Source organism: Nycticebus coucang, chromosome 24 (genome assembly GCF_027406575.1).
Source record: "Nycticebus coucang isolate mNycCou1 chromosome 24, mNycCou1.pri, whole genome shotgun sequence".
Taxonomy (NCBI): Eukaryota; Metazoa; Chordata; class Mammalia; order Primates; family Lorisidae; genus Nycticebus; species Nycticebus coucang.
In genome coordinates this window covers 22,761,103-22,775,434 of record NC_069803.1, presented here as the reverse complement: position 1 = coordinate 22,775,434, position 14,332 = coordinate 22,761,103, and the positions used below count along the sequence as shown (strand labels likewise).

The 14,332-nt window shown below is 41.1% G+C and overlaps 1 protein-coding gene across 1 annotated transcript in view; it reads right to left on the bottom strand.

Annotated features, from left to right (window-relative positions):
- The window catches only part of PIWIL2 (piwi like RNA-mediated gene silencing 2), a 53,403-nt gene extending 39,082 nt beyond the window's left edge, over window positions 1-14,321 (bottom strand). Inside the window, exons 1-9 of the mRNA XM_053578446.1 lie at window positions 14,130-14,321; window positions 12,223-12,310; window positions 11,920-12,058; window positions 11,210-11,419; window positions 9,690-9,800; window positions 7,195-7,312; window positions 6,477-6,601; window positions 5,202-5,282; window positions 4,775-4,888 (exon numbers count right to left, since the gene is read on the bottom strand). Coding sequence (XP_053434421.1) covers window positions 4,775-4,888; window positions 5,202-5,282; window positions 6,477-6,601; window positions 7,195-7,312; window positions 9,690-9,800; window positions 11,210-11,419; window positions 11,920-12,058; window positions 12,223-12,310; window positions 14,130-14,321 — 1,178 coding nt within the window. The remainder of the gene's footprint in view (window positions 1-4,774; window positions 4,889-5,201; window positions 5,283-6,476; window positions 6,602-7,194; window positions 7,313-9,689; window positions 9,801-11,209; window positions 11,420-11,919; window positions 12,059-12,222; window positions 12,311-14,129) is intronic.
- Window positions 14,322-14,332: the final 11 nt, after the last annotated feature.

Below are 14,332 nucleotides of genomic sequence, written 5' to 3'. Positions count from 1 at the left end.
ACAGGGTGTCACTCTCGCTCAGGCTGGTCTCAAACATCTGAGCTCAAGGGATCCTCCCACCTTGGCCTCCCAGAGTGCTGGGATTACAGTTGTGAGCCACCATGCCTGGCCTAAGAACCTTCTATAACAGCGCTGTGGGCCAGTCAATGCAGGAACACACTGAAACCACGTATGATATTTTCAAAGTGCCAAAAGAAAACAACTGCCAAATCCAGAATTCTAAGTTAAAGGCAAGATGGAAAACATTTTTACATAAAAACTGAATTTGTCACTAGCAGATTCCACACTAGAAGACATCAGTTCAGAGAGCTCTTCAGGTGAAGGGAAAATAATCCCAGATAGAATCCCAAGAAATACAGGAAGGAATAAAGAACAAACAAAATTTCAGAAGACAGTGCAAAGGAAAACTTCCAAAGGGGCCGGAGAGGGTAAGAAAAGATACACGAAGACCATGGAATCAGAAATCATCTCCTGCCTCCTTCTTAAGGTAACTACTAATTTGTTGTCTATTGCTATTAAATTGAATCATCTTTCTAAATTATGAAGAAAAGTGTCCTTTTCAGAATGTTGGTTATCCTTTATATATTTCAAAATTCAATAAAAACCTAAGATATGTTGTGATGTTCCAAAAAAAAAAAGAAATCAAGATGGCTTAGATCTTTCAACAGTAAATCTACAAGCACAGATAATGAAGCAATGGTTTCAAAATTTGGAGGGAAAACATCTCCAACCTAGATTTATATACCAAATCAAACCAGACAACTAGTTTGTAAACCAAAGACATTTTCAAACATGTAAGGTCTCAAAAATTATTTCCTCCAATGCCCCCTTCCTCTGGAAGATACTGAAAGATGTGCTCTATGGAAAACAAAGTAGGAAACCAAGAAAGCAGCAGTCATGGGATCTGAGCAGGGAAAGGGAAACCCCAAGACACGGGTGGTCCAGCCAGCCTGGAAAGCAACCAAATGGAAGCCAATCAGGTTTAAAAAGACATTGCTAAGATGTGTTGAGTTCAGGGGGGATGAGTCATTACATGAATTACTGAGAACATAATAGGGACATATGAAATTTAACCCTACATGGCAAACCTCGGTTGCTCACTATCTTTTAGAAGTATGCAAACCATTCTTGCGCCATGAACAGAAGAAATGAGCTATTCTCTCCTCCAGGGGAAAAAAACTGCTCTCTGTGGCTTCCAGTGACCCGTAAGAATAGAGGGTATGAAGGCGCTAGAACACCAAGCTGTACCAGCTGCAGGGGTACCAGGGAGAACTGACACTGCAGAGCTCCCTGACAGCCATAAACATGCTTTCTGGGGCTGAGTACCCAGGCACTGCAGCTGTACAGAGAACCAGGATCACGGACCCCCCAGGGTCCATGTGTGACATAAAGGGGAGATGTCTGATGTGAGTCTTCTATCTTGGAGAACGGGGGCTCAAAGCTAAATGTAAACTCATTTTGACTACCTAAGAAATATAATTTTAGGAGGGATGGGGGAAGGAAGATGAAATTGACAAAATTAGAACGACTGTGTAGTCAATCACACAAATGGTGTAATTTTTTTTTTGGAGACAGAGTCTCACTTTGTCACCCCTGGTAGTGTGCCGTGGTGTTATAGTTCACAGCAACCTCAAACTTGTGGGCTCAAGCCATTCTCTTGCCTCAGCCTCCCAAGTAGCTGGGACTACAGACACCTGCCACAACACCTGGCTATTTTTAGAGATGAGGTCTCACTCTGGCTCAGGCTGGTCTTTAAACCTGTGAGCTCAGGCAATCTACCTGCCCTAGCCTCCCAGACGGTTTTGTTTTGTTTGAGACAGTCTCATTTTGTTGCCCTTGGTAGAGTACTGTGGCGTCATAGCTTATAGCAACCTCAAACTCTTGAGCTTGGGCAATCCTCTTGCCTCAATCTCTCAAGTAGCTGGATGACAGGCATGTGCCACTATGCCTGGCTAGTTTTTCTATTTTTTTAGTAGAGATGGGGTCTCTCTCTTGCTCAGGCTGGTCTCAAACTTTTGAGCTCAAGCAATCCACCTGCCTTGGTCTCCCAGAGTGCAACGACTCCAGGCATGAGCCACTGAGCCTGGCCAATAGATGTGATCTTGAGGTTGAATTAGTGCTAAGTACACATAAAATTTTGTACTTATACACTAATGAACAACAAAAAAGAACCACAGGTATAGTAGGGCAAACCCATAGTCCCAGCTACTGGGAGGCTGAGGTGGGATAGATGCTTGAGCCCTGCACAGTACAAGGCTATAGTATGCTATGATCACACTCATGAACAAATAGCCACTGTAATCCAGCCTGAGTAACACAGTAAGAGACATATCTTAAAAAAAAAAAAAAAAAAAAAGAAGGCCCTTCACTGTGGCTCACATTATAATCCTAGCACTCTGAGAGGCCGAGGTGGGTGGATTGCTTGAGCTCAAGTGTTCAAGACCAGCCTGAGCAAGACTGAGACCCTGTTTCTACTAAAAATAGAAAAAAAATAGCCAGGCATTATGGCAGGAGCCTGTTGTCCCAGCAGCTGAGGCAAGAGTATTCCTCAAGCCTAAGAGTTTGATGTTGTTGTGAACTATGATGTCAGGACACTCTACCCAGAATGACAGAGTAAGACTCTCTCTCAAAAAAAAAAAAAAGATAAAGAAAGAAAGAAAAGAAAAGAGCAGCCTGAGTGATACAGCAAGACCCCATCTGTACACAAAATTAGCTGGGCATGGTGGTATGTGCCAGTAGTCCCAGCTATGCAGGAGGCTGAGGTAGGAGGATTGCATGAGCCCAGGAGTTTGACATTATAGCATTCTAGGCCTGGCAACAGAGGCAGACACTGCCTCAAAAAAAAAAAAAAAAAAAAGGCTCGGTGCCTTAGGGCACCAGCCACATACACCAGAGCTGGCAGGTTCGAATCCAGCCCCAGCCAAACAGCGACAGCTACAACCAAAAAAAAAAAAGCTGGGCACTGTGGCAGGTGCCTGTAGTCCCAGCTACTTGGGAGGCTGAGGCAAGAGAATCACTTAAACACAAGAGTTTGAGGTTGCTGTAAGCTGTGACTCCAGGGCACTCTACCCAGGGAGAAAGCTTGAGACTCTGTCTCAAAAAATAATAATAATAATAATAATAAAATAAAAGAGGTCATTGGTTTGGATGGAGCTCCTGTACTAGGCCCAAAGGACCAAACCAAAATGGAGTTACTCATGCTGAGAAATCAGGAGAGAGATAAAATAGCCAAATACCCAAATAGGACAGTTTTAACATGATAAGGAAGTTCTCTGTTTTAACCTCTGCCACCCTTTAACTCCGAAAGGACCCAACTTGCTTTTTGTTTTCTGTTTCAGCCCTTTTCTGTCTACAAAGCTCAACTCATCAGAACAAATAAGGTGTTACTCCATTTGTGAACTGCAAGTAAAAGCCAATTAGAACTATAACTAAGTTGTAATTTCTTTTGGCAGTATAAGGTTCTACACTAGTGTGAGTCCCAGCCACAGATGAGCTGAGAGTGTAGCAGAGAGAGAATAATCAGACAAACAAGTCTAAGTCATCCTCAGCTTCTTTCTCTCACATCGCATAACAAAATCAACTAAGCACTACACTCAAAACCCACATGTCCAGAATCTGACTGCTTACCCCCTTGATGCTTCCATCCTCAGGTGTCAACTAGATTACAATGGCCTCCTCACCAGCCTTCCTACTCTGTCCTCCTCAAGGCAGAAATGTGAGGGGTCCTTTCACAACTCCAGTCAGAGCCCCCAATTCCCCTGCTAGACATCCTGCATCTCGCCCAGAATGAAAGGTTAAGTGGTCGCAAAAGCCCCACAAGCTGGATGAGTCACCTCTGCACTCCGGGGTATATTTCTGTCTTAAGGTCACTATGCCAAGAACTCCTTTTCCCCTATATTCACCTGGCAATTCTCTCACCTTGTTCGAGTGTTTGCTCAATGAGCTTGACCTCTCTACCTCAAACTACAACTTTCCACCCCCTGGCCCCTACTTATTACTCCTGATCTCCCTTATCCTGTGCTCTACTTTTTCTTTTTTCCGTAGCTCTTGTCATTTCTAATAACTATAAAATTTATTACACTTATTATTTACTGTTTATTGACTGCAACAGGATCTCCATGAGGGGAGGGAATCTTTCTTTGTTTGGTTATCTAACAGCAGTATGTCCCAAGACTCTAGTACAAAACTGGAACTCAGCATGTTTATATTGAAGCTAGAATAAATTTATCAGAAAAGCAAAGATTTAGAAGCCTGATAATAACTAGTGGTGATACAGAGCTGGTAGGAAATAAAATGAATAAATCTTCTAGAGGCTAATTTGTCAGTATATTATTTAAAATCCTGTTATATTAAATATATATTAAAAATCTTTAGAATGTTCAATCCTTCCATTAAGGTATTCTGAGTATATAGCCTAAAAAAAAAATCAGAGATGCAGACTCATGTGTAAGATGGAAATTTCCTGCAACCATTAAAATCATATACATCTGCAATTTACTATAGTAACACACACACTATATATTAAACAAAAGCTCAGGATGTGCATATATCAAACAAGTCTTCTTAACCATAAATTTAAATAAAACTCCTCCTCAAAGCACAGCATATGTCTATTGAGAAGCCTTAAGGACATGGGCACACCCATTTAGTTTTCTCAATCTGTTCTACAATTAAAACTCCAAACAGAACAACGTCTAATCTTTATTGTGATTATTGTTATTAAACTTTTAGAAAGCTATCAGCCTGTTAAGTGTAGACACCACCATTCACTCACATGACATCCAGTACAGAATCATTCCGAATGACCTTATGGGAGACATCAGCCAGCAGGAAAAGGCCTCCGTCCGTCCTCCGGATGCTAGCCGCATAGCCCGGCCAGATCTGCAATCTGCAGAGAGAGAAGGTCATTACCTTAGGGTTCTAACAAGAACAGATATTTCCACTGCCCCATTTGAAATAAAACTTCAGAGTTTTGAGTACTGCCCTTCCCTGATAACAGTGAGAAAGCCCCAGGAGACAAATTAAATTAAATCAACATCATTACAAACTTACTAAAAAACCAAACTAAAAAGGAGACTTAACTGATGAATTGTATTCACTACCATAAAATACTACTGAGATTATGGTCCTAAATACAATGACCACAACGAAAAATTTCTTTACAGAACATTCAAACCAAGGGAGGGGGAAAATACACCAACCTGTGTTGCTGTAGTACCATAGCACTTGTTGGGTCATAAAAGTTTCTCCCCACAAGCTTCATATCTAAAAGTTTCATTACCCTGAAAGGAAATGCCAAGAGTGGGTCTTCTAAAAGAAGGATAAACAAATTAAGCTCCATTATCCTTAGCTACATTTGTCTTTCGAATAGACTGCCCTAACACCATAGCTCATAGCAACCTCAAACAACTCTTGGGCTCAAGCAATTTTCTTGCCTCAGCCTCCCTAGTAGCAGGGACTACAGTCATGCACCACAACGCCCATCTAATTTTTCTATTTTTTAGTAGACACAGGGTCTTGCTCTTGCTCAGGCTGGTCTTAAACACCTGAGTTCTGGCAATCTACCTGCCTTGGCCTCCCAGAGTGCTAGGATTACAGGTATGAGCCACCTCTCCTGGCCTAAATGTTTGTGTTCTTTGCACAAAAATAGCTTTTATTTGAGAACCACTTTGCTGAAAAAAAAAAGAAAAACAGCCAAAGCATTTATGTTGGAGTATGTGTAACTGATTGCAGCCTTTCCCACTTACTAGCAAATTAAACATTGAGTTGATTTCTCAGGTTCCATTTACATTACTTTTTTACCATTAACTAAAAAGAAAGCAAGAGAGCCCATTTCTAAATTTGTGAACAGCGGTTCTCAACCTTCTTAATGCCGCGATGTATTTTCATTGTTACAAAGGGGTCACGACGACCCACAGGTTAAGAACTGCTGTTTGTGAATAATGGTATAGCAAAGAGAGTTATGTTGGCTATTGGCAGTACAACTTAACTGGGTAGAAATTAGGTTCAGAGTTTCATTAAATAAGAGGTAGTTTGGGATTAACAGCTGTATGAAATTAGAGTATCTCAAAAGAAGTTAAACACTCATGAGCTGTCTGTAATCCAAAAACTCAAGGGATAAGAAAAAATTCCTTCCAGCAAATATTTTTGTACACTGTCTCTTTAAATAGCCTTTTTGCTAACACCACCATTGAATATACACCATGAATAGCTGCTTTTAACCTGAATGAATCCAAAGGAACTCATTCCCCTAGTGGGCTACCTCCAAACCTAACTTTATATATTCAAATCTGGCCTATCACTGGTGAGATAATTTTTTAATAAGTTAGCTTCAATATCATCCATTCATTTATTAAATGCTCCCAAACCCATCAGTATACACATTGTGGTATAATACCATCTAGGCTTATTGAAGAGCATTATTGCAAATACAAGACTGAAGTTAAAGGAAAGTAAGACCTCAACTGTTTCCTCACCTACGGAAAACAACATTGTAGAAAGGAATGCACAAGTCAGAACAGGGCTCCAGGATCTTTGTCAACTGAATCTTAAGGCTGATTTCAGCACCATCAGTTTTCCTTTGACTTTTTAATTCAACAACCTAACAAATAAATACATAAAAGTAAAAAGAAATGACAAAACTACCGAGTCCTAAAATATCTTAAAACTTTTTTAACTCTTCCCCTTACTTTGCTGCCCACACTGGCAAAAGTGCAGTATGACAACTAGGATTCAGAAACTATTTGCTAAGAGAAACCCAACAAAGTTTGAATTTGAAAGTTGTAAGCCATTCTTTACCACAGAAATCAAAGGTTTCCAATTACTCCTTTTTCATTTTTAATTTAGAGACAGAGTCTCACTCTGTTGCCCAGGATGGAGTGCAGTGGCCCAACCACAGCTCACTGCACACTGCAACCTCCAACTCCTGGCTCAAGTGATCTTCCCGCCTTGGCCTCCCAGAGTTCTGGGATTACAGAGGCATAAGCCACCACACCTGGCCCCAATCACTCCTCTTATGTGAGAAGGTGCTCCTTGAAGAATTCAAATGTAAAATGTTCTGTTATGTCTTGCAGAAATCTGTCTTCCCTCTAGGAATAGGAAGATACAACTCAAATATTCAGGAAGTCTACAATTTCCCACCACTCAAAACACTCTTAGGTTTCCTCCCAAGGTACACTTCCTGTGTGGTCTCACTTGTTGAAGCTTAACAGGCAGATAGAGAATGGATCCATCAAACGCAGTGACGTTTCCGGTGACAGCTTGATGGTCCTTCAACATGCCAAACCTCATGCTTTTGCACTCCACATTGGGGCTAGAAAATAATAAAGAGGATTTCAACTCAATTTGACTCAAACAGCATTCTTACCACAACTGGGCAACAGGCATGTTAGAGAAGCAGTCATTGTAACCGCTGCTCCACCTAGTGGTCATATTAAAAATTACATATCTGACTAAAAACTGAATTTTGTCTAGAGGTTATCTGCTCACAGCAGAACCATTAGAAATTGTAGGTATAGAAAATGAAAACAAACTGTAATTCCACCACCGAAGGACAGCTACCTTGATGTGTCAGTGTATATTCTTCCAGACTGGAGATCAGGGAGCAGATAGGCCCCTTTTGTGTAAGGGGCCAAATAGTAACTATTTCAGGCCGTAATAGCATGAAAGCAGCCATATAGACAATACGCAATACTTATAGCAGAGTAACACTCCACCTTATTCTACAACTGCAAAGTTCAAAAAATCCAAGACTAAGAAGGGTCAAGCATGTTCAGTACAACACAATTGTCCCCAAAACTACACACTCATATGATAACATTCTTAAAAAGAATTAACAGGTACATAGAAAGCTATGCTCTAAGCAAAGTATTTAAGTCTGTCTTCCCAGACACCCTTTATGCACTACCAGGAAGCTACAAGTTGTACAGCTTGCTAATACACCTGCTTAGTGTTCTCACGATGACCCAGAAGCCTCTTCACGGTGGGGGGTGGGGGGGCTTCGAATCTACAATCTACAAATGTAGACTGTCCACATCTACAATCTTGAGATCTATAAATCTGTGTCTTCTCCAGGGCCTGTTCAATGAAGACAGACTCCTTTCTGTTTCCTTAGCATTTGTCAATCCATTTTCAGAGAAAGAGTTCTACTCTCTCGTCAATGCTCACCTCCTCTCCATACAGTCCACAAAAGGCCTGGGGCTCAACGTCATCCTCTTTTTTGGCTCCTTCCTTCCTTCTACCTGTCATACATGCTCAGCTAAGCCGTCTCACCTCATAGAAATCTTTAAAGCAATCCTGTACTCTTTTTAATTATCACTCCATTTCCCATTCCTCTTAAAAACTTTTATTTTTTATTCTTTTGTTGCCTTGGGTAGAGTGTTGTGGTCTCATAGCTCATCGCAACCTCAAACTCGTAGGCTCAAATGATCCTCTTGCCTCAGCCTCTCAAGTAGCTGGGACTATAGGCACCCACCACAGTGCCTGGCTATGTTTAAAGATGGGGTCTGGTCTCACTCTTACTCAGGCTGGTCTTGAACTCTGATCTCGAGCAATCCACCTGCCTCAGACTCCCAGAGTGCTAGGATTACAGGCATGAGCCACCACACCCAGCAATAACATATATTTCAAAATTGCTAAGAGGGATTTGAAAAGTTCTCACCACAAAAAAATGGTAAGAAGGTAAGGTGATGGATATGTTAATTAGGTTTATTTAATTTTTCTAGCATCACAAAACACACATTGTATGCCATATATACAATTATTGTTAATTTAAAAAATCATAGACTTCCACCTTTTCATTTTCTCCAGATATTTCAAAACATTCATTTTCATAATTATAGCTAATAACCTCCAGCTAATGACTCCCTAAGATCTCGTGTTTTTTTTGTTGAGACAGAATCTCACTTAGTTGTCCTTGGTAGAATGCCACAGTGTCATAGCTCACAGAAACCTCAAACTCTTGGGCTCAAGTGATCCCCCGCCTCAGCCTCCTGAATAGCTAGGACTACAGGCACAATACACAGCTATTTTTAGAGACGGGATCTCACTCTGGCTCAGGGTGGTCTCAAACTCCTGAGCTCAGTCCACCTGCCTCGGCCTCCCAGAATGCTAGGATTACGGGCATGAAACACTGCGCCCGGCCTCTCCCCTAAGATCTTAAAAAAGAACACAAACCATGAATGTGAATTCTTAATTTTAAAAAATTAAATTTTAAAATTATTGATATAAAAATTAAGTTATTTTCTCTGATTTTCTCACTCATAAACTGAAACCCTAGACTGTCACTGGATAGACATCAAATGTTGGTATGATTCATGTTTTGTGGGGTATGGATCTTATACCATTTGGGGAGCAGTCCCCTTTAACAAAAGGAATATAAAATTACACATACAAAATAAGTTAAAAGTTCCTGGAAGAGGCCTATGCAAGTAAAAGGCCCTAATTTAAGCTTAATTTCACATTAAATCCAATCCATTTTCACATACCTATTAAGTTAAAATCTGAAATGGTAATATTGCTAAATAAATACACAAAAAAATTAACCTTAAACTTCCTGTAAGAATCTGAGTCATGTATTATTGTATGGGGATGTTCACCAGGAACTGTACAGAACGTTTAGTTACTCCAAGGGAATAATTTCCTTAATGTCCTCTAAGAAGTGAACGATACGGACAAAAAGCTATGGATACCTGAAAGTCACGTGATATTGATAAACTGCTTCATTATGACACTGTATTTTTATGAGGTTCAGTCCCAAAGTTTGAGGTGTTCCTTTTGATCCTTGCTTCACCAAAAGCTCTCTAGAAAATAAAAAGAATAAAAAGCACCCACATTTACTAAAAACAAAACCAACCTATATCACTACCACCAACAAAAAGATTGAGGGAAGTAATATTTTTCACACTACACAAACCAAGAATCAACATGTACAAAAGCAAGCTTTGAAGGCTAGGAGGTAAATACTTAGTAACGTCTAATTAATTATGGAAGATCATCCTATCTGTCCTAATAATATTACTGGAATAAACTAGGCCAACTTACTAAGAACATAAAAGTTAGTTATATACAGAAAGATGAATTACCACAGTTTTTTCCCTAAATTATTTCCTTATCACCAGGCACAGTGGCTCACATCTGTAATCTAACACTCTGGGAGGCCGAGGTAGGTGGATTGCATAAACTCAGGTTTTCAAGACCAGCCTGAGCAAGAGCAAGACCCCATCTCTACTAAAATAGAAAAACCAAGCTTGGTGCCTGTGGCTCAAGCAGCTAAGGTGCTAGCCACATACACCTGAGCTGGTGGTTCGAATCCAGCCTGGGCCCACCAAACAACGATGGCTGCAACCAAAAAATAGCTGGGCGTGTGGTAGGTGCCTGTAGTCCCAGCTACTTGGGAGGCAGAGGCAGGAGAATCCCTTGAGCCTAGGAATTGGAGGTTGCTGTGAGCTTGATGTTACAGCACTCTACACAGGGCGACAGCTTAAGGTTCTGTCTCCAAAAAAAGAAAAAAAAAAGAAAGAGGAAAAAGAAAAACTAGCCGAGCACAGAGGCAGGCATCTATAGTCCCAGAGACTCAGGAGGCTGAGACAAGGGGATCACTTGAACCTAAGACTTTGAGGTTGCTGTGAGCTGTGATGACACCATGGCATTCTACCCAGAGCAACGGAGACTGTCTCAAAAAAAAAAAAAAAAAAAGATTTTCCTATCTTCAATGTGAAGTCAGGCATGGTGGCTCATGAACACCTGTAATCTCAGCTACTCTGGAGGCCGAGGCAGGAAGATTGCTTGAGCCCAGGAGTTGAAGGCTACAGTAAGCTATGATCACACCACCACACTCCAACCTGGGTAACAGAATGAGATCCCACCTCTAAAACTAAACCAAACCAAAACAAACAAACAAACATGACAAAGAACTATTGGTGTGAAGTGGGAAGGAAACAAAAGGCCATTAGTCTGCTATCTGGTACATATTATGTATTCACTGTTAAATTCATTTAACTTCATCAGGAATTGTCCCACCTCTTTGTCAATCTCTTGCTGTTGAAAAAGAAATCAAAACCCTCTGCAGAACCTATGCACCCAGGGAGGACTTGAAACACAGTACAATGTTTACAACAGCGCATACCAGCCAACATGCAGAGATTTATTAGGCACCTTCTTCTTCAACTCTGATCACTACCAAGCAGGGAAGGCAGTATTCCTGACTTACTTTTCCTTGTGCTGCTCTATAGTCAGGACTGGAAGGCGATCTGGAGAGTGCAGGGAGGACTGGGGCAGAGCTGGAGGTGAAGACAGCCGTGGGGGGTCACGGGAAGTCAGGCTGAATGCACTGGGAGGCCTGTCCACTCCTCTGCCAATACCAACAGCAGCTCTTCCCAGTGGTAATAAAGAAGCATCTGTACTCCCTCTTCCAAGCATTCTGAAATGTGGAACAAGAGGCAAACTGGGGCTTTCTATACCAAGCTTCTATCCACACCTCATCTAGATTATTCCCAAAGTCCACAATCTCTTCCCGGAAGTCAGCAAAAGGGACCCAAGCACAGCCTTGACATTTTTTCATAATGCAATATGCCAATATGACTCACTCACCAGCTGCTCTTAATTTTGACTCTCAGAGCCATCTTAGATAGCACAACTGAGGAAAGTTTGACTCAACCAGATTAAAGAAATGCTGAAATCAGGATAACTTGTCAAGAGGGCAAATGAAGCTATGAACTTCACAGCAGAGAACCACTTTTTAGTCTTTTCCAATGACTAACTGGGTCAGCAGCTGCTGATACTCTTGGGAAACATCCATTCTTGAACATAACATCAGGCACTGCTTGTTTTTTGACACAATGCTTCCTAGAGTTTCTTTCTGAACTTCAAGAAAGATTTGATCTGGTTTCAATGTTTACATGAGAAAGTAACTTTACCCACCTATTCCAACCAACAGAGGCCTCTGCCATCTTGCTATCCCCAGCTGCCAACACTAAAGGATCCGGAAAACTGAAACGGGGTTCTTCTTTGTCCTTGTGCATTGCATTAGCAGAAAAGCCTCGACCTAAAATGCCTCTACCTGGATGAAAGAACCGAATCCCAGCAATAACTATGAGTTAAACATGTTTTGAAGAACAGTTTGTTTTAAGTATATTTTCCTGAAGATAAACCATACGGATTTAAGAACAAAGCAATTATGTTAAGTTTATAACACTAAATTTCTCAAGTTAGTTTTCCACATACCTAAAGGGGGTATTTCATGTTTCAGAGGGGTCCGAGAAACTGTTTCAAGGCCCAGGCCTCGAAACATGGAGACCAAACCCACAGATTCCTATGGAAAGTCAAAGAATAAAGTTATTCTAAAATGTAGTTAAAAACTCCAGAAACAATGGCTTTCTTAAAGTATTGATAAATATTAAAAATTATCTTCTCCAAATTCTATAAGTGCTATAAGAATAAAGAATAAAAATAGTTTGTTAAAAAATTTTTAATACTTGTAACCATGCCCTTCAAGCATAAAAATTTACAGTAAAAGTCCATGATTTAATATACAGTATGAAAAAAGCAACAGAACTAACTAGCTAGATCATTTAAGAGGTACCAGAGTTTATTTTTTAACAATATCCAACAAAATATACTATTCTCCTGTGGCAGGCTTGAAAATTTACTGCTGTTGCACCAATTAGAACTGACATGTATAAAAGCTACATTATGGACTCAAGCAATTCATATACATAAACACAAGATTAATGTCATTAAACTTTTTTTATAAAACATTTGACACTGTCAACTCTACTTAAAATGATTATAAGTGCACTACTAAGTTCTTCCTGCATTTGCTAACCTTTATCTTTGACATATTTTAATTATAGACAAATTTTCTTAAAATGACTATATTAATTAGTCATTAGGAATGCACCAAGTGCAACTGTTCCCACACAGTAGCAATAGCTGAAGAGCCTCCTTTTCTTAAAGATATGGGCAAAGAGGCTTCTAAAAGGAACAACTCTAACAATTACCACTTCAGGGACAGGAGTTGCTGCTAATATCATAAAGCTAAACCCAGGGTGAAAATCTAAACACTCAAAAAAAGAGCAAGAGGTTATTTATATCTTTGAACCTATCAGTTATGAATGGAGGGATGGATAGAAGTATGGATTGAAGCTAGAGAACCTAGGGCACTTACCCATGTCCATCTAGTGTTCACAATGAGGCACTTTGTCTAGACTTACAACTCTTAAGATTTGAAATACACACAGGCAGTCCCTGAGTTACAAACATTAAACTGACATACAGCTCAGTTGTATAAAAGGGTATCATGGACCATAGATAAATGTACCTATTTCAACTTACATACGGATTCAACTTAAGAACAAACCTACAGGACTTACCTCATTCAGAACCCAGGGACTTCCTGTATGTGCCCAAAAGATACAGCTACTTCTTTTTTTTTTTTTGAGACAAAGTCTTACTCTGTTGCCCTTGGTAGAGTGCTATAGTATCATAGCTCACAGCAACCTCAAAATCTTGGGCTCAAGTGATTCTCTTGCCTCAGCCTCCTGAGTAGCTGGACTACAGGCGCCCGCCACAACGCCCCGCTATTTTTTAGAGACAGTGGATCTTGCTCTTGCTCAGAATGGTCTCAAACTTCTGAGCTCAGGGGATCCATCCGCCTTGGCCTCCCGGAGTGCTAGGATTACAGGCGTGAGCCACCACACCAGGCCTTTACAACCACTTCTTTTTTGAGACAGAGCCTCAAGCTGTCACCCTGGGTAGAGTGCTGTGCCATCACAGCTCACAGCAACCTCCAACTCCTGGGCTCAAGCGATTCTCCTGCCTCTGCCTCCCAAGTAGCTGGGACTACAGGCGCCTGCCACAATGCCCAACTATTTTTTGGTTGCAGCCATCGTTGTTGTCTGGCAGCCCGGGCTGGATTCAAATCTGCCAGCTCAGATGTATGTGGCTGGCGCCTTAGCCGCTTGAGCCACAGGCACTGAACCCACAATTACTTTTTAAAGGAAACAAAAGACACCAAAAACCTTGCTTCTTCATAGGGCTTCACAGCCTTCTAAAGACTTTAAAATCTATCACTCACTCTGACAGCACAGGTGACCTATATGCCAGTACTGTGCATCCAGATGTGGCCTTACCCTTTGTGCCGGCCCTCTATGTGTGCCTGGTTCCTCTGGCTTTCCAAATGCATGGCCTCTGCCTGCAGGTCCTGCTCTGCCCAGACCTGAGCCCAAAGGTTTAGGAGTTTGTGGCCAACAGCCTGGCATCCGTACACATTGAGATGGGTGGACAGGAGAAGGGCCCCTGAATGGTGGTCGAACAGGATCCATCATCAAAAGGC